General features: G+C 54.3%; 1 protein-coding gene across 8 annotated transcripts in view; it reads left to right on the forward strand.

Moving 5' to 3' along the window:
* MEGF8 (multiple EGF like domains 8) overlaps nucleotides 1–24541 on the forward strand; it is a 53273-nt gene that overhangs the window by 7135 nt on the left and 21597 nt on the right. For 7 of the 8 annotated variants that reach the window (XM_063658624.1, XM_054463289.2, XM_063658630.1 and 4 more), the window contains 26 exons: nucleotides 1037–1200; nucleotides 1440–1646; nucleotides 2465–2645; nucleotides 2727–2815; nucleotides 3360–3775; nucleotides 4236–4381; nucleotides 4513–4635; nucleotides 10904–11058; nucleotides 11381–11500; nucleotides 11867–12011; nucleotides 12096–12259; nucleotides 15683–15883; nucleotides 16911–17111; nucleotides 17560–17796; nucleotides 18626–18744; nucleotides 18839–18970; nucleotides 19058–19171; nucleotides 19625–19873; nucleotides 20345–20544; nucleotides 20882–21092; nucleotides 21192–21441; nucleotides 22004–22136; nucleotides 23172–23419; nucleotides 23497–23607; nucleotides 23749–23867; nucleotides 24187–24394. In XM_063658624.1, coding sequence (XP_063514694.1) covers nucleotides 1037–1200; nucleotides 1440–1646; nucleotides 2465–2645; nucleotides 2727–2815; nucleotides 3360–3775; nucleotides 4236–4381; nucleotides 4513–4635; nucleotides 10904–11058; nucleotides 11381–11500; nucleotides 11867–12011; nucleotides 12096–12259; nucleotides 15683–15883; nucleotides 16911–17111; nucleotides 17560–17796; nucleotides 18626–18744; nucleotides 18839–18970; nucleotides 19058–19171; nucleotides 19625–19873; nucleotides 20345–20544; nucleotides 20882–21092; nucleotides 21192–21441; nucleotides 22004–22136; nucleotides 23172–23419; nucleotides 23497–23607; nucleotides 23749–23867; nucleotides 24187–24394 — 4643 coding nt within the window. Of the gene's footprint in view, nucleotides 1–1036; nucleotides 1201–1439; nucleotides 1647–2464; nucleotides 2646–2726; nucleotides 2816–3359; nucleotides 3776–4235; nucleotides 4382–4512; nucleotides 4636–10903; nucleotides 11059–11380; nucleotides 11501–11866; nucleotides 12012–12095; nucleotides 12260–15682; nucleotides 15884–16910; nucleotides 17112–17559; nucleotides 17797–18625; nucleotides 18745–18838; nucleotides 18971–19057; nucleotides 19172–19624; nucleotides 19874–20344; nucleotides 20545–20881; nucleotides 21093–21191; nucleotides 21442–22003; nucleotides 22137–23171; nucleotides 23420–23496; nucleotides 23608–23748; nucleotides 23868–24186; nucleotides 24395–24541 lie in introns of those variants that run through there. The other variant, XM_063658629.1, reaches the window with a different exon arrangement.

Genomic DNA, 24541 nt, shown 5'->3' on the forward strand with positions numbered 1-24541 from the left:
GTTGGCTAGGCTGGTCTCAAACTCCTGACTGCGTGATCTGCCCGCCTCGGCCTCCCAAAGTGCTGGGATTACAGGCGTGAGCCACCGTGCCTGGCCGACTTTGGCTTTTCCTAGCATGACAGCTGTGTTCTGAGAAGGAGCATTCTACGAGGCCCAGGTGAAAAGTACAAGTCTTCTTATGATCTAGCCTTGGAAATTTCAGAATTTCTGCTGTTTTTTTATTGGTCAAGCAAGTCACTAAGGCTCTTCCCAGATACAAGGGGCAGGGAATTAACTTTCAATGGCAGGAGTGGCCTATAAGTTTGATTCCACCACAGTACCACTATATCCCACTTTACAGATGAGGTGACTGATCCAGAGGGGGTGGGTTACTTGGCCAAGATCACACAGCTGGTAGCTATTTGGTGGTAGAGCCAAGACATAAGCTCAGGCAGTCCGGTTCCAGAGTTTGTGCTTGTAGCCATCACAATAAGCAGAGGTGAGACTCTGGATGGGGACAGAGGGGAACTGTGCCGCTCCAAGGTTAAGTCTCTGTTCTGGGGGAAGAAGCTGGACTCTTCTCTTGCAGCTCTATTCAGCGTGGGCCAGGGGACTGTCACGGAGGTGCTCTTCTCACTGAGATTATGACCTTGACCCTCCAGCCTGGACATGTCTGAAGCTCAGGCATGGACAGGAAGAGAGAGGCATCAGGAACACTGTGGATTCTGCTCTGTGTGGCCACTGGGATGGGGTTTTCTCTGTACTTTATTTTCCCATCTGAGTGGTGGGAGTGTTCATTCTGATCTCAGGTGACCTTTCTAGAGGTCTGGAATATTATGATTCTTTCTCTGGGTTCCTGTCCCTCTGGCTGTCACAGCCCTTGACCGCCCTACGTTATGAGACTGGGAGCCCCTTCAAGGCGGTGCCCAGGTCTGACTCATTCTTGAGCCCCCAGCATCACCTGGAGCAGGGTTTGGTATACAATTGTGGGAGGCTGCAGGGAGGTGTGGGAAGAAGGTCTGCTTTAGAGCTTGGTCCCTCTGTGCTCACCTCCCAGCCCCAAGCCCCCAGCACCGGATCCTGCTGGACTTCCTTTTCCTGGACACAGAGTGCACGTATGACTACCTGTTCGTGTATGACGGTGACTCCCCGCGAGGGCCGCTGCTTGCCAGTCTGAGCGGGAGCACCCGACCTCCGCCCATCGAAGCTTCCTCAGGCAAGGTTAGTGGGGATGGGGCTGTGGGTAGATACACCGAGGGAAATGGAAGAAGAAAGGAGGGACAGAGAGTCAGTAAGAGGGCATCCAAGAGCAGAGCACAGGGACGAGGGAAGGTAGAGAGAGGCAAAGGAAGGAGATGAGGCTCTGGGTCCCCCAGGGTGGAAGGGGGCAGGAGTGGGCCACCCTCCCAGGACAATCCCCAGGCCCTGCCCACCTTACCCAGCACACCTTGTGCCTGCAGATGCTGCTGCACCTCTTCAGTGATGCCAACTACAACCTGCTGGGCTTTAACGCCTCATTCCGCTTCTCCCTGTGCCCGGGTGGCTGCCGGAGCCATGGGCAGTGCCAGCCACCGGGTGTGTGTGCCTGCGAGCCGGGCTGGGGGGGTCCTGACTGTGGCCTGCAGGAGTGCTCAGCCTACTGTGGCAGCCACGGCACCTGCGCCTCGGTGAGCCGGTCCCCAGCCCTGTTTCCCCTGGGGCCCTGATCTGTGAGCACACCCTCCACGCCCATCTCCTAGGTCTGACCTTGCTCCTGCATGAAACTCTCCCCACCACCCCACCCTCCTCCATGACATCCACTTCCCTCTCCTTCCAGAGCTTGCCCCCCCGCCCCCGTTACTCCAACCCCACCCCACCTTCACCTGCAGGCCCTCCCCTGCTGAGCATTTCCCACTCTCATCTATACCCCACTCTCACCTGTGAACACCACCCTTCTTCCTCCAGCCAGGCCCAAATCCGTCCTCCCATCCAGCCACTCTGTGTGGCCTTGGACCCCCTGCCATGACTTCTAGCCTTGCACCACTGACCTTACGCCGAAGCTGTGCACATCCAGCTTTCAATCTGGATTGCGCTTTGAGCCCTCCCCGCCTTGACCTCCCCAGATCTGAGCTCTTTCAGTCCAGGATGAACGTCAACCACGCTGTCTGTCTTCTCCCAGCCTGCCGTCTTTCTGTCTTTTCTCCTTTTTCTTTGTGTGTCTTTTCCTTTTTCTGTTGGTCTTTTTTCCATCTGTCTGCTTCCTTCTGGTTGTTTCTCTTTGTCTCTTGTTTCCGTCTGACAGTTTGCCTTTCTCCTCTTCCTGTCTCTCTCTGTCTCCCTTTCTCTGTCTTTCCTTTTCCATCCTCTCCCTTCCTGTCTGTCTCTTTCTCTCTCCCTTTGTGCCCTGTCTGTCTCATTCTGCCTCTTTTCCTCTTTGTGTCTCCTTTGTCTCTCTGTCCTTGTCTCTCCCTCTCTTATTTCTGCCTTTATGTCTCCTTCCCCGCAGCCCCTGGGACCATGCCGCTGTGAGCCTGGCTTCTTGGGACGTGCCTGTGACCTGCACCTGTGGGAGAACCAGGGGGCTGGGTGGTGGCACAACGTGAGTGCCGGGGACCCTGCCTTCTCTGCCCGTATCGGGGCAGCTGGCGCCTTCTTGTCCCCGCCGGGGCTGCTGGCAGTTTTCGGAGGTGAGCAGATGGGGCGAATATCTGGGGTCTGGAGGCCCAGCAGCCTATGGCCAGGGCATGAGACTATCCACCCCTCCACAGGCCAGGACCTCAACAATGCCCTGGGTGACCTCGTCCTATACAACTTCTCTGCCAACACCTGGGAGTCCTGGGACCTGAGTCCTGCCCCGGTATGGACCCCTCCTCTGCCCTGGAGGAGCCTTTCCATTCAATCAGACCCAGCCGGGGACCCCTAGAATGATCCCCTATCACCCAGTGCTCCCCCAGTTCCCGCAGCTTGATATAGGAACCTACTTCTCCCTGTTTCTGCCTTTTCTCTCTGGTTTTCTTTTTCTTCTTCCTCTTCTTTTATCTACCTTTGTGCATCTTATTTTTCCACGTGTCTCCTGTCGCTCAATCTGTCTCTGTTTTCGTCTGTCTGACTTTTGGGCTTCTGTGTTCTCTGTTTCTGTGTCTCCATCTCTCTGGGTCTGTTTCTGTCTGCCATTTGTCCCTTTAACTCTGTCTCCTTGCCTCTTCCCTCTCTTAGTGTATTTCTCTGTTTCTATGAGTCTGTCTCTTCTTTTCTCTCTCTGCCGGTCTCTGCCTTTCTCTTTGTCTCTGTCTTTATCTCTCTTTCTCTCCATGTTTCTCTGGCTCTGCATCTCTCTGTCTAAGCCTGGCTCTGGCTCTCTTGCTGTGTTTCTACCTCTGTCTCTTTTCTCTTCCTCACAGGCTGCCCGTCACTCCCATGTGGCCGTGGCCTGGGCTGGCTCCCTGGTGCTGATGGGTGGTGAGCTGGCTGACGGCTCACTCACCAACGACGTGTGGGCCTTCAGTCCACTGGGCAGGGGCCACTGGGAGCTCCTGGCACCACCTGCCTCCAGCTCCTCGGGGCCCCCAGGCCTGGCAGGTCATGCGGCTGCCCTGGTGGATGATGTCTGGCTATATGTGTCTGGAGGCCGCACCCAGCACGACCTCTTCTCCTCTGGCCTCTTCCGTTTCCGCCTTGACAGCACCAGCGGGGGCTATTGGGAGCAGGTGATTCCGGCAGGCGGACGGCCCCCTGCTGCCACTGGCCACTCCATGGTGTTCCATGCCCCCTCCCGTGCCCTGCTGGTCCATGGTGGACACCGGCCCTCCACTGCCCGGTAAGTGATCTGTCCCATAACCCATGCTCCACAGGCCAGGCCCAGCTCAACACCAAAGGCCTTTAGTCTTTAGAGGTCTTTGCTCACTGTCGGACTCCTGTGGTCTCTCAGTCACTCCTTCCTTCATGTATTTACTTATTCCTTCATTCACTCATTCATTCATTCACCCACTCACACATTCTCTGATGTTTTATTTAATCTCTTGGTGAATTGCCTCCCACACACTCCCACCCATGTATCCATTCAACAGAGCCCTGCTTGGTGTCCAGCCCTTGCTAGCTTATGCAGGTAACCCAGAGATGACTCAGGGTCCTGCCCACAGGGAACTTCTAGTTTGGAGGGGACATAGAGTCAGTCATGGCCAGTCTCATCCCTGGGTGATCACACGGCTCCTAAGAGCCTGGAGGAGGGAGAGAGACGCTTCCTGCCCTGAGCCCCTGCCCTGCTTCTCCTTCGGTAGGTTCTCTGTGCGAGTGAACTCCACTGAGCTTTTCCACGTGGATCGGCATGTGTGGACGACGCTGAAGGGGCGGGACGGGCTTCAGGGCCCAAGGGAGCGAGCCTTCCACACAGCCAGTGTTCTGGGCAATTACATGGTGGTCTATGGTGAGGAGGCTCCCCAGTCCTGCCTGCCTGCCTGCTGAGGGCCTGAGCCAACCCTGAGCTGAGGCTCCCTGCAGGGGAGTCCCCCCACCTCCCCTAGGCTTGCCAGCTATGCCCCTTTCCTCCTTTCCCAGGGGGCAATGTACACACCCATTACCAGGAGGAAAAGTGCTACGAAGATGGCATCTTCTTCTACCACCTTGGCTGCCATCAATGGGTGTCAGGAGCTGAGCTTGCCCCGCCAGGAACCCCTGAGGGTGAGTGGTCCCTGTTCTTCCCTAGGGGCTCCTGAGGGTCCCATCTCCCTCCATAGTGATTCTGGGCTCAAGCCACCTCAGTCCGTAAGGGTGAGCCTGACATCCAGGCCAGTTGGTGCCAGCCTCAGGAGGCAAGCCTGGAATGGAGGTGGGACTAGGGCATCGTCACCATGGCGATGGGAGGCCCTTACCGCAGTATCCAATGTGGGTTCCAATCCAGGTTTTGCCAGTTTCCAGCTGCCCCAGGGAAATGCCTAAGAGGCAGCAACTTTTCCTTCTTTGTAACTTTCTTTTCTTTTCTTTTCTTTTTTTTGAGACGGAGTCTCACTGTTGCCCAGGCTAGAGCGCAGTGGCGTGATCTCAGCTCGCTGCAGCCTCCACCCCCCGGGGTTCACGCCATTCTCCTGCCTCAGTGTCCCGCGTTGCTGGGACTACAGGTGCCCGCCACTTCACGTGGCTAATTTTTTGTATTTTTAGTAGAGACGGGGTTTCACCGTGTTAGCCAGGGTGGTCTCGATTTCCTGACCTCATGATCTGCCCGCCTCGGCCTCCCAAAGTGCTGGGATTACAGGCGTGAGCCACCATGCCCGGCCTCTTTTCTTTTTTTTTTGAGAGGGAATCTCGCTCCGTCGCCTGGGCTAGAGTGTAGTAGCGTGATCTCAGCTCACTGCGACCCCCACCTCCCGGGTTCAAGCGATTCTCCTGTCTCAGTCTCCTGAGTAGCTGGGATTATAGGCATGCATCTCCATGCCTGGCTAATTTTTTTGTATTTTTAGTAGAGACAGTGTTTCATCATGTTGGCCAGGCCAGTCTGAAACTCCTGACCTCAAGTGATCCGCCCACCTCAGCCTCCCAAAGTACTGGGATTACATGTGTGAGCCACCATGCTTGGCCTTTTTAACTTTCAATTTAGTTCCGTGGTACAAGTACAGGTTTATTATATAGGTAAATTGTGTGTCATGGGGATTTGGCGTACTGATTATTTCATCACCCAGGTATTAAGCCTAGTACCCAACAGGTAGTTTTTTGGGTTTTTTTTTGTTTTTTTTTGGGGGGGGATAGAGTCTTACTCTGTTGCCCAGGCTGGAATGCAGTGGCGCAATCTTGGCTCACTGCAGCCTCCACCTCCTGGGTTCAAGTGATCCTCCTGTCTCAGCCTCCTAAGTAGCTGGGAGTATAGACACATGCCACCACACCCGGCTAATCTTTTTGTATTTTTAGTAGAGATGAGGTTTCATGTTGGCCAGGCTGGTCTCGAACTCCTGACCTCAGGTGATCTGCCCACCTCGGCCTCCCAAAGTGCTGCGATTATAGGCGTGAACCACCTTGCCCAGCCCCAGTAGGTAGTTTTTTGATCCTTTCCCTCCTCCAACCCTCAGGTAGACCCCTCAAGTGTCTGTTGTTCCCTTCTTTGTGTCCATGTGCACTCGATGTTTGGTTCCCACTTGTGAGAACATGCAGTATTTGGTTTTCTGTTCCTGTATTAGTCTGCTGAGGATAAGAGCCTCCAGCTCCATCCATGCTGATGCAAAGAACATGATCTCATTCTTTTTTATAGCCACGTAGTATTCTATGATGTATATGTACCACATTTTCTTTTTTTTTTTTTCTTTCTATATATTTTTTTTGAGATGGAGTTTTACTCTTGTCACCCAGGCTGGAGTGCAATGGCACGATCTCAGCTCACTGCAGCCTCCACCTCCCAGGTTCAAGCGATTCTCCTGCCTCAGCCTCCCGAGTAGATAGGATTACAGGCGGCTATCACCACACCTGGCTAATTTTTGTATTTTTAGTAGAGACGGGGTTTCACCATGTTGGCCAGGCTGGTCTCAAACTCCTGACCTCAGGTGATCCACCTGCCTCGGCCTCCCAAATTGCTGGGATTACAGGCGTGAGCCAATGCGCCTGGCCTCCATTTTCTTTATCCAGTCTATCACTGATGGGCATTTAGGTTGATTCCATGTCTTTGCTATTGTGAACAGTGCTGCGATGAACATACACATGTTAGAACAATTTATATTCCTTGGGGTATATACCCTATAATGGGATTGCTGGGTCAAATGGTAATTCTGTTTTAAGTTATTTGAGAAATCTTCAAACTGCTTTCCACAATGCCTGAACTAATTTACATTCCCATCTGCAACCTCACTCGCATGTGTTATATTTTGACTTTTTGATAATAGCCATTCTGACTGGTGTGAGATGGTATCTCATTGTGGCTTTGATTTGCATTTCTCTCATAATTAGTGATATTGAGCATTTTTTCATATGCTTATTGGCCACGTGTATGTCTTCTTTTGAAAAATGTCTGTTCATGTCCTTTGTCTACTTTTTAATGGGTTTTTTTTTGCTTGTTAGTTTATTTAAGTTCCTTATAGGTTCTGGATATTAGACCTTTGTTATATGCATAGTTTTCAAATATTTTCTCACATTCTGTACATTGTTTGTTTACTCTGTTGTTAGTATCTTTAGCAGCAACTTTTTCAAGATCACAGTAGATAAGTGACAGAGCCAGCATGGCTATCCCCAAACAACAATCTGTATAAAACTATCACTTAAGGCTGGGCTCAGTGGCTCACACCTGTAATCCCAGCACTTTAGGACGCCATGGCGGGCGGATCATGAGGTCAGGAGTTTGAGACCATCCTGGTTAACATGGTAAAACCCCATCTCTACTAAAAATACAAAAAATTAGCCAGTCGTGGTGGCATGCGCCTGTAGTCCCAGCTACTCGGGAGACTGAGGCAGGAGAATTGCTTGAACCTGGGAGGCAGAGCTTGCAGTGAGCTGAGATCGCACCACTGTACTCCCACCTGGGCAACAGAGTGAGATTCCATCCCCAAAAAAACAAAAACAAAACCAAAAACTATTACTTAATCTCTGTGCCTCAGTTTGCTTATCTGTGAAATGAAAATTATAACACTTATGCCATTGGACAGCTGTAAGAGTAAACTGAGATGATCCTTCAAGAATGATGCCCAGTGAAGTGCTCCACACATTTCCTTTCTTTTTTAAAATTTTTATTATTTATTTTTGAGACAGAGTCTTGCTCTGTTGCCCAGACTGAAGTGCAGTGGCGTGATCTTGGCTCACTCCAACCTCTGCCTCCGAGGTTCAAGCAATTCTCATGCTTCAGCCTTCTGAGTAGCTAGGACTAGAAGCGTGTGCCACCACACCCGGCTAATTTTTGTATTTAGTAGAGATGGGGTTTGCCATGTTGACCAGGTGGGTCTCGAACTCCTGGCCTCAAGTGATCCATCTGCCTCGGCCTCCCAAAGTGCTGGGATTACAGGCGTGAGCCACCGCACTTGGCCTAATTTTTGTATTTTTTTAGTAGAGATGGGGTTTCACTGTGTTGATCTTGTGATCTGCCTGCCTGGGCCTCCCAAAGTGCTAGGATTACAAGCATGAGCCACCGTGCCCGGCCAGGCATTATTATTATTGTTGTTGCTATTTTATTTTATTTTACTTGAGATGGAGTCTTGCTCTGTCACCCAGGCTGGAGTGCGGTAGCACAGTCTCCACTCACTGCAACCTCCACCTCCCGTGTTCAAGCTATTCTCCTGCCTCAGCCTCCTGAGTAGCTGGGATTATAGATGTGCACCACCACTCCTGGCTAATTTTTGTATTTTTGGTAGAGTCGAAGTTTTGCCGTGTTTGCCAGGCTGGTCTCGAACTCCTGACCTTAAGTAATCTGCCTGCCTGGGCCTCCCAAAGTTCTGGGATTACAGGCATGAGCCACCACGCCCGGCCTGTTGTTACTGTTTTAGAGGCAGAGTCTTGTTCTGTTGCCCAACCTGGAGTGCAGTGGTGCAGTCCTGGCTCACTGCAGCCTTGACCTCCCGGGCTCAAGCAATCCTCCCACCTCTGCCTCCCAAGTAGTTGGGACCACAGGCCCATGCTAACCTTCCCAGCTAATTAAAAACAAAATTTTTGGCCAGGCGCTGTGGTTCATTCCTGTAATGCCAGCACTTTGGGAGGCCAAGGCGGGCAAATCATGAGATCAGGAGTTCGAGACCAGCCTGGTGAATATGGTGAAACCCTGTCTCTACCAAAAATATAGAAATTAGCTGGCGTGGTGGTAGATGCCTGTGGTCACAGCTACTCAGGAGGCTGAGGCAGGAGAATCACTTGAACCCGGGAGGCGGAGGTTGCAGTGAGCCAAGATCGTGCCACTGCACTCCAGCCTGGGTAACAGAGGAAGACTCTGTCTCCAAAAAAAAAAAAAAAAAAAAACCGATTTTTTTTTTTTTTTTTTTTTCATAGAGATGGGGCCTCCCTATGTTGCCCAGAGTGGTCTTGAGCTCCTAGGCTCAAGTCATCTTTCCATCTCAGCCTCCCAAATAGCTGTGATCATAGGCACATACTACCACGCCTGGCTAATTAAATAAAATATTTTTGTTTTTAGAGATAGGGTCTTGCTGTGTTGTCCAGGCTAGTGTTGAACTCCTGGCCTCAAGCGAGCCTCGTGAGATCCAGCCTCCCAAAGTGCTGGGATTATAGACGTGAACTACCACGCTCAGACATATTGTCTTTCTTACAGCAGTTAGGGTCCTGTCTCAGGGCCAGAGGGGTCACCAGGGAGGAGATATGGAGAAACCTTTTACTCTCATTAGATCAGACACTGCTTTGAAATCGGATGAAAGCCACAGGCCCTCTCTTCAGAAGATGCTTATACCCACAAGTTGGGCGTATCACTTTGGGGATGTGTGGGCTTCCCAGAGTCGCATCTGTTCACTCCTCCTCCCTGAAAAGGAGAGAGAGGAGAGGACAAGCATAAGGAAGGAACCTTAGCACTTAAGGGATGGGAAGGAGGAAAGGCCCCAGAGGAACCCTGTGTGACCATCAGGAATAAAGTCCAGGCCTGGTGTCTGAGGCCCTCATTCTAGGTCTCGTCTGCCTATCCCTTTGTCCCTTTCACTGGGCAGGAGTCAGGAGTGTGATGTTTCTGGAGGCCTCTTCCTGCTTCGCAGTTTATGATTCCCTGGGCCAAGTCCCACACGTTTACAGTGCATGCAGGTCGGTAAGAGGGTAGGGAAGTCACCATTCACTGACCACTTAACTGTCAGTCAGGATTCTTGGCTGTAACTGACAGAAACCCAACCCAGCTGGCTTAAGCAAAAAGGAGAATTTCTGGCTGGGCATGGTGGCTCATGCCTGTAATCCCAGCACTTTGGGAGGCCGAGGTGGGTGGATCACGAGGTCAGGAGATCGAGACCGTCCTGGCTAACACAGTAAAATCCCGTCTTTACTAAAAACACAAAAAATTAGCTGGGCGTGGTGGCGGGGCGCCTGTAGTCCCAGCTACTTGGGAGGCTGAGGCAGGAGAATGGCATGAACCCGGGAGGCAGAGCTTGCAGTGAGCTGAGATCGTGCCACTGCACTCCAGCCTGGGCGACAGAGGGAGACTCTGTCTCAAAGAAAAAAAAAAAAAAAGAAAAGGGGAATTTCCTGGCTCACTTGAATGAAAACTATAGGGGCTGTCTTCAGCCTGGGCTGGATCTAGGTGCTCACAAAATGGCATCAGCCATTTCTCACTCAATTTTTCAGCTGGGTTCACTTCAGTCTCTTGCCTTGTGTAGATGGTCACAGGCAGCTCGTGGATTATCTTCTGCATAAAATGCCCAGAAAGAAGGGAGTGTCTTTGCCCCAAGAATTGAGAATCAGGCCCTGTACCCCTCCCTGAGCCAGTCACTGAGACTGATGGGCCTGGGCTAAGGCCTCACTTCTGCCAGAACCAGGGACAACTCCACCTAAGTCTCACAGACTGGGAGAGGGAAAGGTTGGTTTTCCAGAGGAAAATCAGGCGCTATCACCAGAAGAGAGGCTGGTGCTAGACAGACAAAAATGGGAGACTGAGGCAGCCTACTGGGGGCTCAGCAGATTCTTCAGTCCTCCCAGCTCCCTGAGGACGAGATGATGGTTCTTTTTATAGAGGAGGAAACCAAGACTCAGAGAAGTTCAGTCTCCTGTCCAGGGTCACACAGCTAGTCAGTAGTTGATCCATGATTTGAACCCAAGTAAGTGGTAGACGCAGGATTTGAACCCAAATCTTTCTGACCCTAAAGATCAGAAAGATGATTTGGGTAGGGGTGAGGGAGCTCAGCTTGTTCAGGGCCAGGTGGGCTGGGAGAGTGTCCTTGGGCAGGTGAGGTTGAAGCAGCCACCGGAATAGAAGGCTGGGCTGTGGCCCAGGAGAATCAGGAGCCATGGAGGTGGTGGAGGGGCTGGGGGTCTAATAATGTCATTGGGGTCTCTATTCCCCTAGGCCGAGCAGCGCCTCCCAGTGGTCGGTACTCACATGTAGCTGCGGTGCTTGGTGGCAGTGTCCTGTTGGTGGCTGGGGGGTACAGCGGCCGGCCCCGTGGGGACTTGATGGCGTACAAGGTGCCCCCCTTTGTGTTCCAGGCACCTGCCCCTGATGTGAGCACTGGGGTGACAGGGAAAGGGTGGCTGGGGGGAGGAGGTAGCAGGGTTTCCACAGGTGAGGGGAAAGGCAGGAGGGGATCCCTGGGAGAAGGAGTGGGGATCCCTAGGGCCATAAGAGAAGGGAAGCAGGTCCCTGGGGCAGAGGAAAGAGGAGCTAGAGGTCCCTGGGCCTGGGGGAGGAATGGATGGGCATGCTGAGCACTCAGGGTCCTCTGGGATAGCTAAAGCGAGTGGGGACTTGGGAGGCCGGCCCAGGTCTGAGAGGCCTCCTCCTCCGTCCCCTTGCCTCCCCCTCTGTCCCCTTGCCTCCCTGCAGTACCACTTGGACTACTGCTCCATGTACACAGACCACAGCGTCTGCTCCCGGGACCCGGAATGCAGTTGGTGCCAAGGAGCCTGCCAAGCTGCACCCCCTCCTGGGACCCCCTTGGGGGCTGTGAGTGACAGCCCTAGACCCTCTGTTCCCTAGCATAGAGACCTGCCCTCAGTGTCTCCCTCTGCCTAACCAGGTGGACAAGAACTTTCCCTCAACTGGGAGACTTGTTTTCATGCCGGAGATCCTCCTTCCTGATTCCTGATGCGGAGCCCTGAACCTTTGCCTATCCCATCCAGCCCGACCCTTTTCAGCCTGTGACCCCATCCCCGCATCCCCCGTCCTCTGGATCTCCCACATTCCAAGTCAACTCCTCGTTCTTCAGTTTTTTGGCCCTTTCCATCGCAGGACTCTGTATCCACAGACCTTCCTTCCCAGATCTCTTGAGCTCCAGTCGACAGTGAGCCCTTTCCCCTCTCCTCCTCGCAGTGTCCAGCCGCCAGCTGCCTGGGCCTGGGCCGCCTCCTGGGTGACTGCCAGGCCTGCCTGGCCTTCAGCAGCCCCACAGCCCCTCCGCGGGGACCTGGCACCCTGGGCTGGTGCGTGCACAATGAGAGCTGCCTCCCTAGGCCTGGTGAGTGTCTGCAGCAGTGGGCCGGGGGGAGGGGGCCAGAGCACTCCACACTGACCCACCGGCCCCTACCCCCTGTCCTCTCAGAGCAGGCCCGCTGCCGAGGGGAGCAGATCTCAGGCACTGTGGGCTGGTGGGGGCCTGCGCCTGTCTTCGTCACGTCCCTGGAGGCCTGCATCACCCAGAGCTTCCTGCCTGGCCTGCACCTGCTCACCTTCCAGCAGCCGCCCAATACCTCCCAGCCCGACAAGGTGGGTAGGAGGCATGGCCCTGGGTGGGGTGTTGATGATCCTGATCCTGGGGTTTGTTTTTTCTCAAATGCATCTTTATCACTCTTATGTTTACTCCAAAAGTCTTTACATTCAAGGGTCTTATTTTCCTTATGGACTTTATTTTTTATTTTTTTTGAGAGGGAGTCTTACTCTGTCACCCAGGCTGAAGTGCAGTGGCGCAGTCTCAGCTCACTGCAACCTCTGCCTCCTGGGTTCAAGCGACTCTCCTGCCTCAGCCTCCTGAGTAGCCGAGATTACAGATGCCCACCACTGCGCCCAGCTAATTTTTGTATTTTAGTAGAAGACAAAGTTTCACTATGTTGGTCAGGCTGGTCTTGAGCTCTTGACCTTAAATGATCCGCCTGCCTTGGCCTCCCAAAACGCTGGGATTACAGGCATGAGCCACTGCGCCTGGCCTCCTTATAGATTTTAAAAAGAATTTTTGCATTGTGGTAAAATACACATAAAATTTTTCATCAGTGACATTTAGCACATTTACAATATTGTGCAACCATCACCACTATCTTGTTACAGAACATTTTCATCACCCCAGAGGACAACCCTGGACTCACTAAGTAGTCACTCTCTATTCCACTCTCCCCCCCGGTCCCTGGCAGCCACTAATCTGTTTTCCATCTCTGGATTTGCCAGTTCTGGACATTTCATGTACATGGAGGCCTGTACTATGTAGCCTTTTGTGTCTGGCTTCTTTCACTCAGCATAATGTTTTCAAGGCTCATTCATTTTATAACTTCATTCGGAAAGGAACTCTGTTCCTTTTTATGATTGAGTAATATTCTATTGTATAGATGTACCACATTTTGTTTATCTGTTCGTCAGCTGATGGACGTTTGGGCTGTTTCCATCTTTTGGCTATTGTGAATAATGCTGCTGTGAGCACTTGTGTACACGTTTTTGTTTGAACATCTGTTTTCAATTCTTGTGGCTGTATACCTAGGAGCAGAATTGCTGGGTTATATGGTAATTCCATATTCATCTTATTGAGGAATGTCCAAACTGTTTTCCACAGTACCTCTTTATTGATTTTTTGTTGTTGTTGTTGAGACAGAGTCTCTCTCTGTCGCCCAGGCTGGAGTGCAGTGGCACGATCTCGGCTCACTGCAACCTCCAGCTCCCAGGTTCAAGTGATTCCCCTGCCTCAGCCTGCTGAGTAGCTGGAACTACAGGCACTTGCCACCACACTCGGCTAATTTTTTGTATTTTTAGTAGAGATAGGGTTTCACCGTGTTAGCCAGCATGGTCTTGATCTCCTGACCTCATGATCTGCCTGCCCCAGCCTCCCAAAGTGCTGGGATTACAGGCGTGAGCCACCACGCCCGGCCTCTTTATTGATTTTAAAAATAGCTCATATATTCACATGGTTCAAAAATCACAGTGATATCAAAAGTCATTGGGGCTGGGCACGGTGGCTCACGCCTATAATTCCAGCACTTTGGGAGGCTGAGGTGGGCAGATCTCTTGAGGTCAGGGGTTTGAGACCAGCCTGGCCAACATGGCGAAACCCTGTCTCTACTAAAAATACAAAAATTAGCTGGGCGTGATGTCGGGTGCCTGTAATCCCAGCACTTTGGGAGGCTAAGGTGGGGGGATCACTTGAGGTCAGGAGTTTGAGATCAGCCTGGCCAACAATGCGAAATCCCATCTCTACTAAAAATACAAAAATTAGCTGCGCATGGTGATGCGTGCCTGTAGTCCCAGCTACCTGGGAGGCTGAGGGAGGAGTATCTCTTGAGCCTGGGAGGCAGAGGTTACAGTGACCCAAGATCACACCACTGTATTGCAGCCTGGGCAACAGAGTGAGACTCCATTTTAATTAAAAATAAATAAATAAAAGGCCGGGCACGGTGGCTCACACCGGTAATCCCAGCACTTTGTGAGGCCAAGGCAGGCGGATTACAAGGTCAGGGGAGCGAGACCATCCTGGCTAACACAGTGAAGCCCTGTCTCTAATAAAAATACAAAAAAATTAGCTGGGTGTGGTGGTGAGCGCCTGTAGTCCCAGCTACTCGGGAGTCTGAGGCAGGAGAATGGCATGAACCCGAGAGGTGGAGCTTGCAGCAGCTGAGATCGTGCCACCGCACTCCAGCCTGGATGACAGAGAGAGACTCTGTCTCAAAAAAAAAAAAAGAAAAGAAAAAAAAGTCACTAAATGGACAGTCTCTCTCATTTACCCCACTCCCCACACCTTAAGTGGTCCAAAATTATCTAGCTCCAGCATGGCTGCAACTTAAGGCCACCATACCTCCCTGGAAGATCCATTTGGGTTTCTTTGATCTTATTCCAGAATTTACCTATTCAGATGCAAGTAAGCATGACATATCATTTTTCTTTCACACAAAAGTAACATACTATCAACATTATACGACTGCTTCCTTTTTTTCTTCCTGGCAAGCTTCCCATAACAGAACTTAAGAAACACTCTCATTCTTTTTTTTTTCTTTTTTTGAGATGGAGTCTCTCTCTATCACCCAGGCTGGAGTGCAGTGGCAAGCGATTTCAGCTCACTGCAACCCTGCCTCCCGGGCTTAAGTGATCTTCCCACCTCAGCCTCCCAAGTAGCTGGGATTACAAGCATGCACCACCATGCCTGGCTGGTTTTTGTATTTTGTTTGTTTGTTTTGAGACGGAGTTTTGCTCTTGTTGCCCAGGCTGGAGTGCAATGGCGCAATCTCGGCTCACTGCAACCTCCGCCTCCTGGGCTTGAACGATTCTCCTGCCTCAGGCTCCCAAGTAGCTGGGATTACAAGTGCACGCTACCACTCCCTGCTAATTTTTTGTATTTAGTAGAGATGGGGTTTCACCATGTTGGTCAGGCTGGTCTTGAACTCGTGACCTCAAGTGATCTGCCCGCCTCAGCCTCCCAAAGTGCTGGCCGTGCCCGGCCTTCATTCTTCTTTTTTTTTTAAGTTGTATAATATTCCATTTACATTTGTAGTTTATTTAAATAGCCTCCCACTGGTGAACACTTGGACTGTTCCACTCTTCTGCTATTACAAAATCACACACCAGGAAAATAAATCTTGCACTTTGTCTGCCACTTTGAATATTAGATCTGGGCTTTGAAGTGCTTAGCTGGAAAGGTGAGGAGTTGGATAAGAAGACACTGAAGTGTCCAGTCCTGGAGTTTTAATGTGAGATGGAAATGGTGAGAGGCCAGGGGTAAAGGTGGGCTCTGGGACCCTGTTGTCTATTGTCTGAATTTAGGTCTTGCCTCTTTTCCCAGAGTGACCTTTGACAAGCCACCTAACCCCTGTCCCTCTGCCTCAGTCTCTCATTTGGTAAAATGGGGAAGAAGGTTGGGTTGACCAGTCTTTTCTGGCTCTGATGTGGCCTGTGAGTCCAGAAAGGGACTCACACATACACCCATCCCTGGTGGCACAGGTCTCAATTGTCCGCAGCACGACCATCACCCTGACACCCAGCGCAGAGACAGATGTGTCCCTGGTCTACCGTGGCTTCATCTACCCAATGCTGCCTGGAGGACCAGGTGGACCAGGGGCTGAGGACGTGGCTGTGTGGGCGCGGGCCCAGCGCCTACACGTCCTGGCTCGGATGGCCCGTGGCCCTGACACAGAGAACATGGTGAGGCCGCCTGGGAGATTCAGGGGGGTGTTTATGGTAAATATGGGAGCTAGGGGTGTGGTATGGGGCATCTGTGGTGATTTGAAGGTTCTGGGGAAGGACTGCGGAGAAATTAGAGGCAGGAGATGGATTTTTTTTTTTTTTTTTTTTTGAGACAGAGTCTCACTCTGTTGTCCAGGCTGGAGTGCAATGGCACGATCTCGGCTCACTGCTACCTTTACCTCCCAGGTTCAAGCAATTCTCCTGCCTCAGCCTCCCAAGTAGCTGGGATTACAGACATGCATCAGCACTCCTGGCTAATTTTTTTGCATTTGAAGTAAAGATGGGTTTTCACCATGTTGGCCAGGCTGGTTTGGAACTCCTGACCTCAGATGATCCGCCACCTCGGCCTCCCAAAGTGCTGGGATTACAGGCGTGAGCCACTGCGCCTGGCTGGGAATGGATCTTTAGTAGAGGGAGGGTGCTGAGGTTTTCAATTGTGAGCAGAATTTGAGGGAAACTTTGAAGCAGGTGAGGAAGGTCTGAGTCAGACTTGAAAGGCCCCTGAAGGCTGGGCCTGGAGGTGTACACCTGTAATCCCAGCCCTTTGGGAGGTAGGGGCAGGTGGATTGCCTGAACCCAGAAGTTTGGGACTAGCCTGGGAAATGTGGCGAGACATCCTCTCTCCAAAAAATACAAAAATTAGCTGGCCATGGTAGCATGCACCTGTAGTCCCAGCTATTTGGGAGGCTGAGGTGGGAGGATCACTTGAACCTGGGAAGTTGAGGCTGCAGTGAGCCATGATCGCATCACTACACTTCAGCCTGGGTGATGGAATGAGACCCTGTCTCAAAAAAAAAAAAAAAAAAAGCCCCTGAGGAGGAGGGTCCCTGGGGGTCTCACCTCTGAAGTTCTCAGGATCTAAGGAGCTCTGAGGCCTTCTTCTTAGGAGGGGGTTGGGTACAGGGTGGGTTTGGAGGTATCAGGGGTCTGAGGAAGGAATGAGAAGGGTTCTGAGGCCCCTGCCTATCACTCACACCTACCCCAGGAGGAGGTGGGGCGCTGGGTGGCTCATCAGGAGAAGGAGACGCGGCGGCTGCAGCGTCCTGGGTCTGCTCGCCTCTTCCCCCTGCCTGGGCGGGACCACAAGTATGCAGTAGAGATCCGGGGCCAGCTCAACGGCTCGGCAGGCCCTGGGCACAGCGAGCTAACTCTGCTGTGGGATCGGACTGGTGTGCCAGGAGGCAGCGTGAGTACCCAGGACCTACCTCCAACCCTAGCCATAGGCCCCAGCCTCAGATCACCTGGGCTTTCTGAACCCCAGGCCACAAACTCTGAAATCCCTAGATTCTGGCCTCGGACTCCTTAACTCTTGGCCTCTGAACTCTGGATCTCCTCTTGAACCCTGTGGCCCCTGACCTCTGCCTATAGACCCTAACCTGATCCCATATTTTGACCCCCGTCTTCTGACTCCTCACCCTTGACCCTGCTGACCCTGACCTCTGCCCTCCATACTTTGACATATAATAATCTCCAGATTCCTCCAGACCTTGGACCTCTTTACTGATTTCCTAAATCCTGACTTCCTATTTGCCTGAGTTCTCAACCTGGGCTCCAAACCCTTACTTTCAGTTAGCGCCAGACTCTGACCCCTGCCCCAGACCTTGACTGCTGCCCTCCTGTGACCCCTTCCCCAGGAGATCTCCTTCTTCTTCCTGGAGCCCTACCGCTCGTCGGCCTGTACCTCCTATTCTTCCTGCCTGGGCTGCTTGGCAGACCAGGGCTGTGGCTGGTGCCTGACCAGTGCCACCTGCCACCTGCGCCAGGGCGGAGCCCATTGCGGGGATGACGGGGCTGGTGGGTCCCTACTGGTGCTGGTGCCTACCCTCTGCCCACTCTGCGAGGAGCATCGGGACTGCCACACCTGCACCCAGGTGCCTGTGGGACCACCAGGGGAGGTCACAAGGTGGAGGGAGCCAGAGCAGGCAATGGGCAGTCAAGGGAACCCCTGGTGGGGGGTGTGGGGGAAACAGCAAGGGCTTTTGTCCTTGATCTGCAGAGCCTGGTGGGGAGGGTGAGATGGAGCTGGAAAGGGAGGCACCTGGGAGTCAGGACTCTCCCTGTTGCAGGGGCCAGGGAATGCAACTCCATCCTTTTCCACTAGCGGGGAGTTTCTCAGCATAGGCACTGGAGCCCAGGAGTAGGCCTTCAGGCTCACCAGCTCCAAGTGATGTCAGGCAGCCCTCGACACCCTGCTTCCTCTTGTTCCCTGGGAGGGTTTGTTTCCTTGTGATTGGCAAGGGAGCTGTTAAGCCTCCAGGCTCTCAGTCCCTGCTTTGTCTCAAACAGAGTGAGGCTTCCTGTTTCTCTCCCCCAACCCACCACCATCCAGGAGCTCAACAGAAGTCCCAGAATTGCACTTCTGTGGCTCTGGTTGGGCCTTGTACAGGCATCTGGGCCAATGACTTGAGTTGGGGGGAGGGAATGTGGCCCCTTGCCCACCTCTGGATCCTGAGGATTGAATAAGCCCCACCTGGACCACACAGAAGGGGCGCTATTGCCCAAAGGAGACAGTGGGTGCTGGGCAGGCCGACCCATGGGTGTCTGTGGCCGAAGGGAGGGGTCCAGAGACGCAGGCAGCTGGGGAGGGAGATGGCCTTTCAGGGACAGTCTGCAGGGTGGGGCAGGGGGTGGGATAGGCACTGGGAGCCCAAAGGAAAGGGCTGAGTGGGGTTCTGACTCCTCTGCCCAACTGACCCCCAGGATCCCTTCTGTGAGTGGCATCAGAGCACCAGCCGCAAAGGGGATGCGGCATGCAGCCGGCGGGGCCGGGGTCGGGGTGCCCTGAAGAGTCCAGAGGAGTGTCCCCCACTCTGCAGCCAGTGAGTCTGGCTGGGTCCAGGGAGTGGGTGGAAGGATGTGCCCGGGGATGTGGGCTGACTGTGGAGTGACCTGGTCCCCTGCTCCCTGCCCCAGGCGACTGACCTGTGAGGACTGCCTGGCCAACTCTAGCCAGTGCGCCTGGTGCCAGTCCACCCACACCTGCTTCCTGTTTGCCGCCTACTTGGCCCGGTACCCACACGGGGGCTGTCGAGGCTGGGACGACAGGTATGGTCCCTGGGGCAGGGCTAACAGAGGAAGATTCCCCACCGGCAAAGGGCTGGGGCTCTGACCCCCACCCCTGCCATCCTGCAGTGTGCACTCGGAGCCACGGTGCCGGAGCTGCGATGGCTTCCTGACCTGCCATGAGTGTCTGCAGAGCCACGAGTGTGGCTGGTGTGGCAATGAGGACAACCCCACACTGGGACGGTGAGCCCGGGCAGGCGGGCGGGCAGGGTGCCCGGCTGTGTCCTTCCTCCATGACCGGTCATTCTAATGGCTTCTTTGCTTCTCTGCCCTCTTGCCCTGACCCCATCCCATGGCCACCTTCCCTTTTCCGTACTGTTTTTCTGTTGTTTATTTTACCCTCCCGCTCTTTTTTCTCCATTTTTCCTCCTTTTCTGGGTCTCTGCGATTCGTTTTCTTTCTCCTTGTCTGTTTCTGTGTCTCCGCTCTCCCTTTCACTGCATCTCCGTCTATGTCTCTCTTCTGTCTTCCACAATTGTTTTTGTCTGCGACTTCTCCTGGTTTCTCTGTCTCTCTTTCCAAATTTATATTTGCGTCCGTCTCCTTCCAATTGGCCTCCTCTCTCCCTGTCATTGTTTCTATGTATGGCTCCTGTTTCTATGTTGTCCCCCGCTTCTTCACTCTCCTACCCTGCAGGTGCCTACAGGGGGACTTCTCGGGGCCCCTCGGTGGGGGTAACTGCTCCCTGTGGGTGGGGGAGGGCCTGGGGCTTCCCGTGGCCCTCCCTGCCCGCTGGGCATACGCCCGCTGTCCTGACGTGGATGAGTGTCGTCTGGGCCTGGCCCGGTGCCACCCGCGGGCGACCTGCCTGAACACGCCCCTCAGCTACGAGTGTCACTGCCAGCGGGGCTACCAGGGTGATGGCATCTCACACTGCAACCGCACGTGAGTGAGGCGGGGGTTGCTGTGGAGATGTTGCCGTGGGCTGGGGCACATGGAGGTGGAGGGAGGAAGCCATCATGGCACTGGGTCCCCTCCTGTGGAACCAGCATCCCCAGTTAGCCAGGGGTTTTTACCTTGCACACTAGGTCCTTGTTAGAGTGACAGGGTCCCCAGTGTAACCCTGGTTACCATGGAAATGGAGCACCCATAGGCTGTGGGCCATAGTCTTTAGCGTTGCCATGGAGGCGGAGGAGGACCTAGTTGAAAGAGGTTTTCACAGTGGTGCTATGTGGTTGCTATAGAGACAGGCGTGGTGATGCATGGAGTTACCTTGGAGACAGGATCACCCACATAGCCCAAAACCATGGAAACAGCCAGTGGCTTTGATGGTGTCATGGTGGGTGGAGGTGATGGGGTGCTTTAGGGGCTCTGGGCCTGCCTGGCACTTTCCCCACCCCCAACACGGCCCCTCAGGTGCTTGGAGGACTGTGGCCATGGTGTGTGCAGCGGCCCCCCGGACTTTACCTGCATGTGTGACCTGGGCTGGACATCAGACCTGCCCCCGCCCACACCCGCCCCGGGTCCGCCAGCCCCCCGCTGCTCCCGGGACTGTGGCTGCAGCTTCCACAGCCACTGCCGCAAGCGGGGCCCTGGCTTCTGCGACGAGTGCCAGGGTAAGCAGCCCTCGTCCTGGGCCCAGCCTGGACCCAGGGAGCCTCCTGCCTTCTTGGGGCTCCAGTTTGCTCTTCTTGGAGGGGGTCTCAGTGTCCTCTCATGCAGCTCTAGGTCCCCTGCCCCATTCCTGTTCCTGACTCAAACAGGTTTCAGTGCCACTCATCGCTCTGGCTGGGCTTCAGTTCCCCCTCTTGGGACTTGCTGTTTCCCCTGATCTGGGCCTTGGTTTCTCACCTTTGAAGCAGCCGGGTGGGGTCAGGGTTTAGCTGAGCCAGTAGGCCTGGGCCTGTTTCCACCCTTGACTTGACTCTCTTCCACCTGCTGGGGCCTCCACAGACTGGACGTGGGGGGAGCACTGCGAACGATGCCGGCCTGGCAGCTTCGGCAACGCCACAGGCTCTAGGGGCTGCCGGCCCTGCCAGTGCAACGGGCACGGGGATCCACGCCGTGGCCACTGCGACAACCTCAGTGGGCTCTGCTTCTGCCAGGATCACACCGAGGGTGCCCACTGCCAGCTCTGCTCCCCAGGCTATTATGGGGATCCCCGGTGAGCCAGTGGGCCAGCCAGGGCTGGGTAGGGTGTGCTTGGGGACACAGTGGGGAGGGGCAGGACTGGTCTGACACTGGCTCTTCTCCATCTCCCCAGGGCCGGTGGTTCCTGCTTTCGGGAGTGTGGGGGTCGCGCCCTCCTCACCAACGTGTCCTCAGTGGCACTGGGCTCACGCCGGGTCGGGGGGCTACTGCCTCCAATTGGTGGGGCTGCAAGAGCCGGGCCTGGCCTGTCCTACTGTGTGTGGGTTGTCTCGGCCACTGAGGAGCTACAGCCCTGTGCTCCCGGGACCCTCTGTCCCCCACTCACCCTCACCTTCTCCCCTGACAGCAGCACCCCCTGCACGGTGAGCACTGAGGAAACGAGGGTTCAGACCCACGAGCCAGAACCGTGTCCCCTAACCCAGCCTGCATCCTCAGACCCTGACCCTAGTATTGCTGGGGTTTTTTTTTTTTTTTTAATCCTTCAAAATCCAAACTCCTCCTCAGATCCCCAGCACTTTGTTCCCAGGCCCACAGACAGACCCCCCCATTTCCCAGATAGCTTCCTATTTCCTCAGCTCCCATCTCCAATTCTCCAGATCCTCAATCTCCCCATTCCCAGACCAGGAATGGTAAATTGTTACACCTTGTGCACCAACTCTGATTGATTGGTACTGACTGCCAGGAGCTGCATGTTGAGAAAGGGGCTCAATGCAAGAGTGCCTGATAGATGAGCCGTGTCTACTTTGGACACAGGAAGGGGAGTGGTGGCCTCTGTGCCATAGTTTGACAGTCTCCCCTGGATGTTCAAACAGCCCATTTCCCAGTCTCAGATTGCCCTCCCCTCTTGAACCCCTCCTCCTCCCAGACCCCAGGGGTCGTTCTCATCCTCATTGTCTCCTAATCCTCAATTCTGCACCCCTCTAGCTGAGCTACGTCCTGGCCTTTGATGGATTCCCACGCTTCCTGGACACTGGTGTTGTCCAGTCGGACCGCAGCCTCATAGCTGCCTTCTGCGGCCAGCGACGGGACAGGCCCCTCACTGTTCAGGCCCTGTCTGGTACGGGGGATAGGGGAAGTGGGACCTCTTAGTCCTGGGCTATGTATCCCTTGCTCCTGAACTCACCACCTGAAGTGGGCTCAGGACCCAGCTCTGCTGCTGCTTATGGGGTGATGTAGTCCCTCACCATCTCTGGACCTCGGTGTCCTTAGTTGAGAGGAAAATAGGATTGCGCCAGCTGAGCTATGTCTGCAGAGAGAAGGGCTGAATGAGACATGTCTCTGGGGCACATAGAATGTGGCTGGCGTGAGGACCCCACACCACTCACTCTTTCCAGCTAGGCAGGAGTGTAGTAGCGCAATCTCAGCTCACTGCAACTTCTGCCGCCCGGGCTCCAGTGATTCTCCTGCCTCAGCCTCCCGAGTAGCTGGGATTACAGGCGCATGCCACCATGCCTGGGTAATTTTTGTATTTTTAGTAGAGACGGGGTTTCACCATGTTGGCCAGTCTGGTCTTGAACTCCTGACCTCAAGTGATTCGCCCACCTTGGCCTCCCAAAATGCTGGGATTACAGACATAAGCCACTGCGCCTGGCGTATATATATATAACTTTATTGAGGCATATTTTATATATACTAACATATCAAGTAATTCCTGTCACACCTACCCCCGAATCAGTATCTTTTCTAAAGAGATCCAGTCTCATGTAAGGGCAATAGGAGTTGTGGAAGGTTTGGAGCTTGCTGATGACAGGGCCTAATTCACGTTTTGAGGATGACTGGGCCACCATGAGTAGGGAGTGTAGGCAGCCAGGAGGACCAGTAGGGGATGGGTGCCGGTGTCCAGGTGGGACGGGACCTGGGCTTGGATAGCAGCTCAGGAGGTAGCTAGCAGTCAGTGAGAGATTTAAGCTTGAAGATCAATCTTGATGGGTTGGCTGAGGGAGGGGGTGCAGAATGGTTCATCCTGGCGATGATTATGAATAATATGGTGCCTTCCTTCCCTGCCCAGTCACACTGGGTTTTCTCAGCATCTGAGGGTGGAAGGGGCCAGGAGCGTGGCTTTGCTACCAGCCTCTGGCCTCTCTCCCCACAGGGCTGCTCGTGCTGCACTGGGAGGCCAATGGCTCCTCATCCTGGGGCTTCAATGCTTCGGTGGGCTCTGCCCGCTGTGGGTCAGGGGGCCCCGGGAGCTGCCCCGTCCCCCAGGAATGTGTGCCCCAGGACGGTGCTGCAGGTGCGGGGCTCTGCCGATGTCCTCAGGGCTGGGCTGGCCCACACTGCCGCATGGCTCTGTGTCCTGAGAACTGCAATGCCCACACTGGGGCAGGAACTTGTAACCAGGTACAGGTGGGAGAGGTCAAGCCTGGTGGGACAGGGCTGGTGATCAGGGCTCCCCTGAGTCCCTTGTCGTCCCCCAGAGCCTGGGCGTGTGCATCTGTGCCGAGGGCTTCGGGGGCCCCGACTGCGCCACCAAGCTGGATGGTGGGCAGCTGGTCTGGGAGACCCTCATGGACAGCCGCCTCTCAGCCGTGAGTTGTGGGTACCCGCTGTCTAGGGATGGCTGCCCCCAGGTCGTTCTCCCACCTCCACTCCTGGGACCACCCCTACACCCAGGCCTGGCACTTTGTCCTGACCCTAGCCTGATCCCCGACGTCCGCACCCACCCCTAGGACACTGCCAGCCGCTTCCTGCACCGCCTCGGCCACACCATGGTGGATGGACCCGATGCCACCTTGTGGATGTTTGGGGGCCTGGGCCTGCCCCAGGGGCTGCTGGGAAACCTGTACAGGTGAGGACTGCCTGGGCAGGTGGGATTCGCAAATAAGAGAAGGTCACCTCGGGATGCTAAGAGTCACCTCAGAGGAGTGCAGAAAAGCCTCTAAGGTAAAGGACAGCCCAAAGGATGCTGGGACACTTGTCACAGGAGGCTCACCTGGGGACACTTGGGGACCAGGGTACTTATTTGGGTGGTGCTACCCCAGGCAATGGTGAGAGGACTGTCATAGGAAGGTCACCCCAGGGGATGCGGGGACATCTGTCAGGCAGGGTCACCTTGAAGGATGCTGGGATGACTGTAATGAGGCTGCTTTTTTGCACCCTGGCCCCAGGTACTCAGTGAGTGAGCGGAGGTGGACACAGATGCTGGCGGGAGCCGAGGACGGGGGCCCAGGCCCATTGCCCCGCTCCTTCCATGCGGCCGCATATGTGCCCGCTGGCCGTGGCGCCATGTATCTGCTGGGGGGACTTACCGCTGGAGGCGTCACCCGTGATTTCTGGGTCCTCAACCTCACCACCCTGCAATGGCGGCAGGAGAAGGTGAGCATCTCTCCCCAGCCCACTCCCCAGCCCTCACGCTGGGCCCTGACAGAGACAGCTCCACCCCTGCCAGCTCCACCCCCAGAGGAAACAGAAGCCCCAAACTTGAATTTCCTTGGCCATCCTGGGTCACACTGTTGTCCTGAG

Source organism: Pongo pygmaeus, chromosome 20 (genome assembly GCF_028885625.2).
Source record: "Pongo pygmaeus isolate AG05252 chromosome 20, NHGRI_mPonPyg2-v2.0_pri, whole genome shotgun sequence".
In the NCBI taxonomy this organism is placed as follows: Eukaryota; Metazoa; Chordata; class Mammalia; order Primates; family Hominidae; genus Pongo; species Pongo pygmaeus.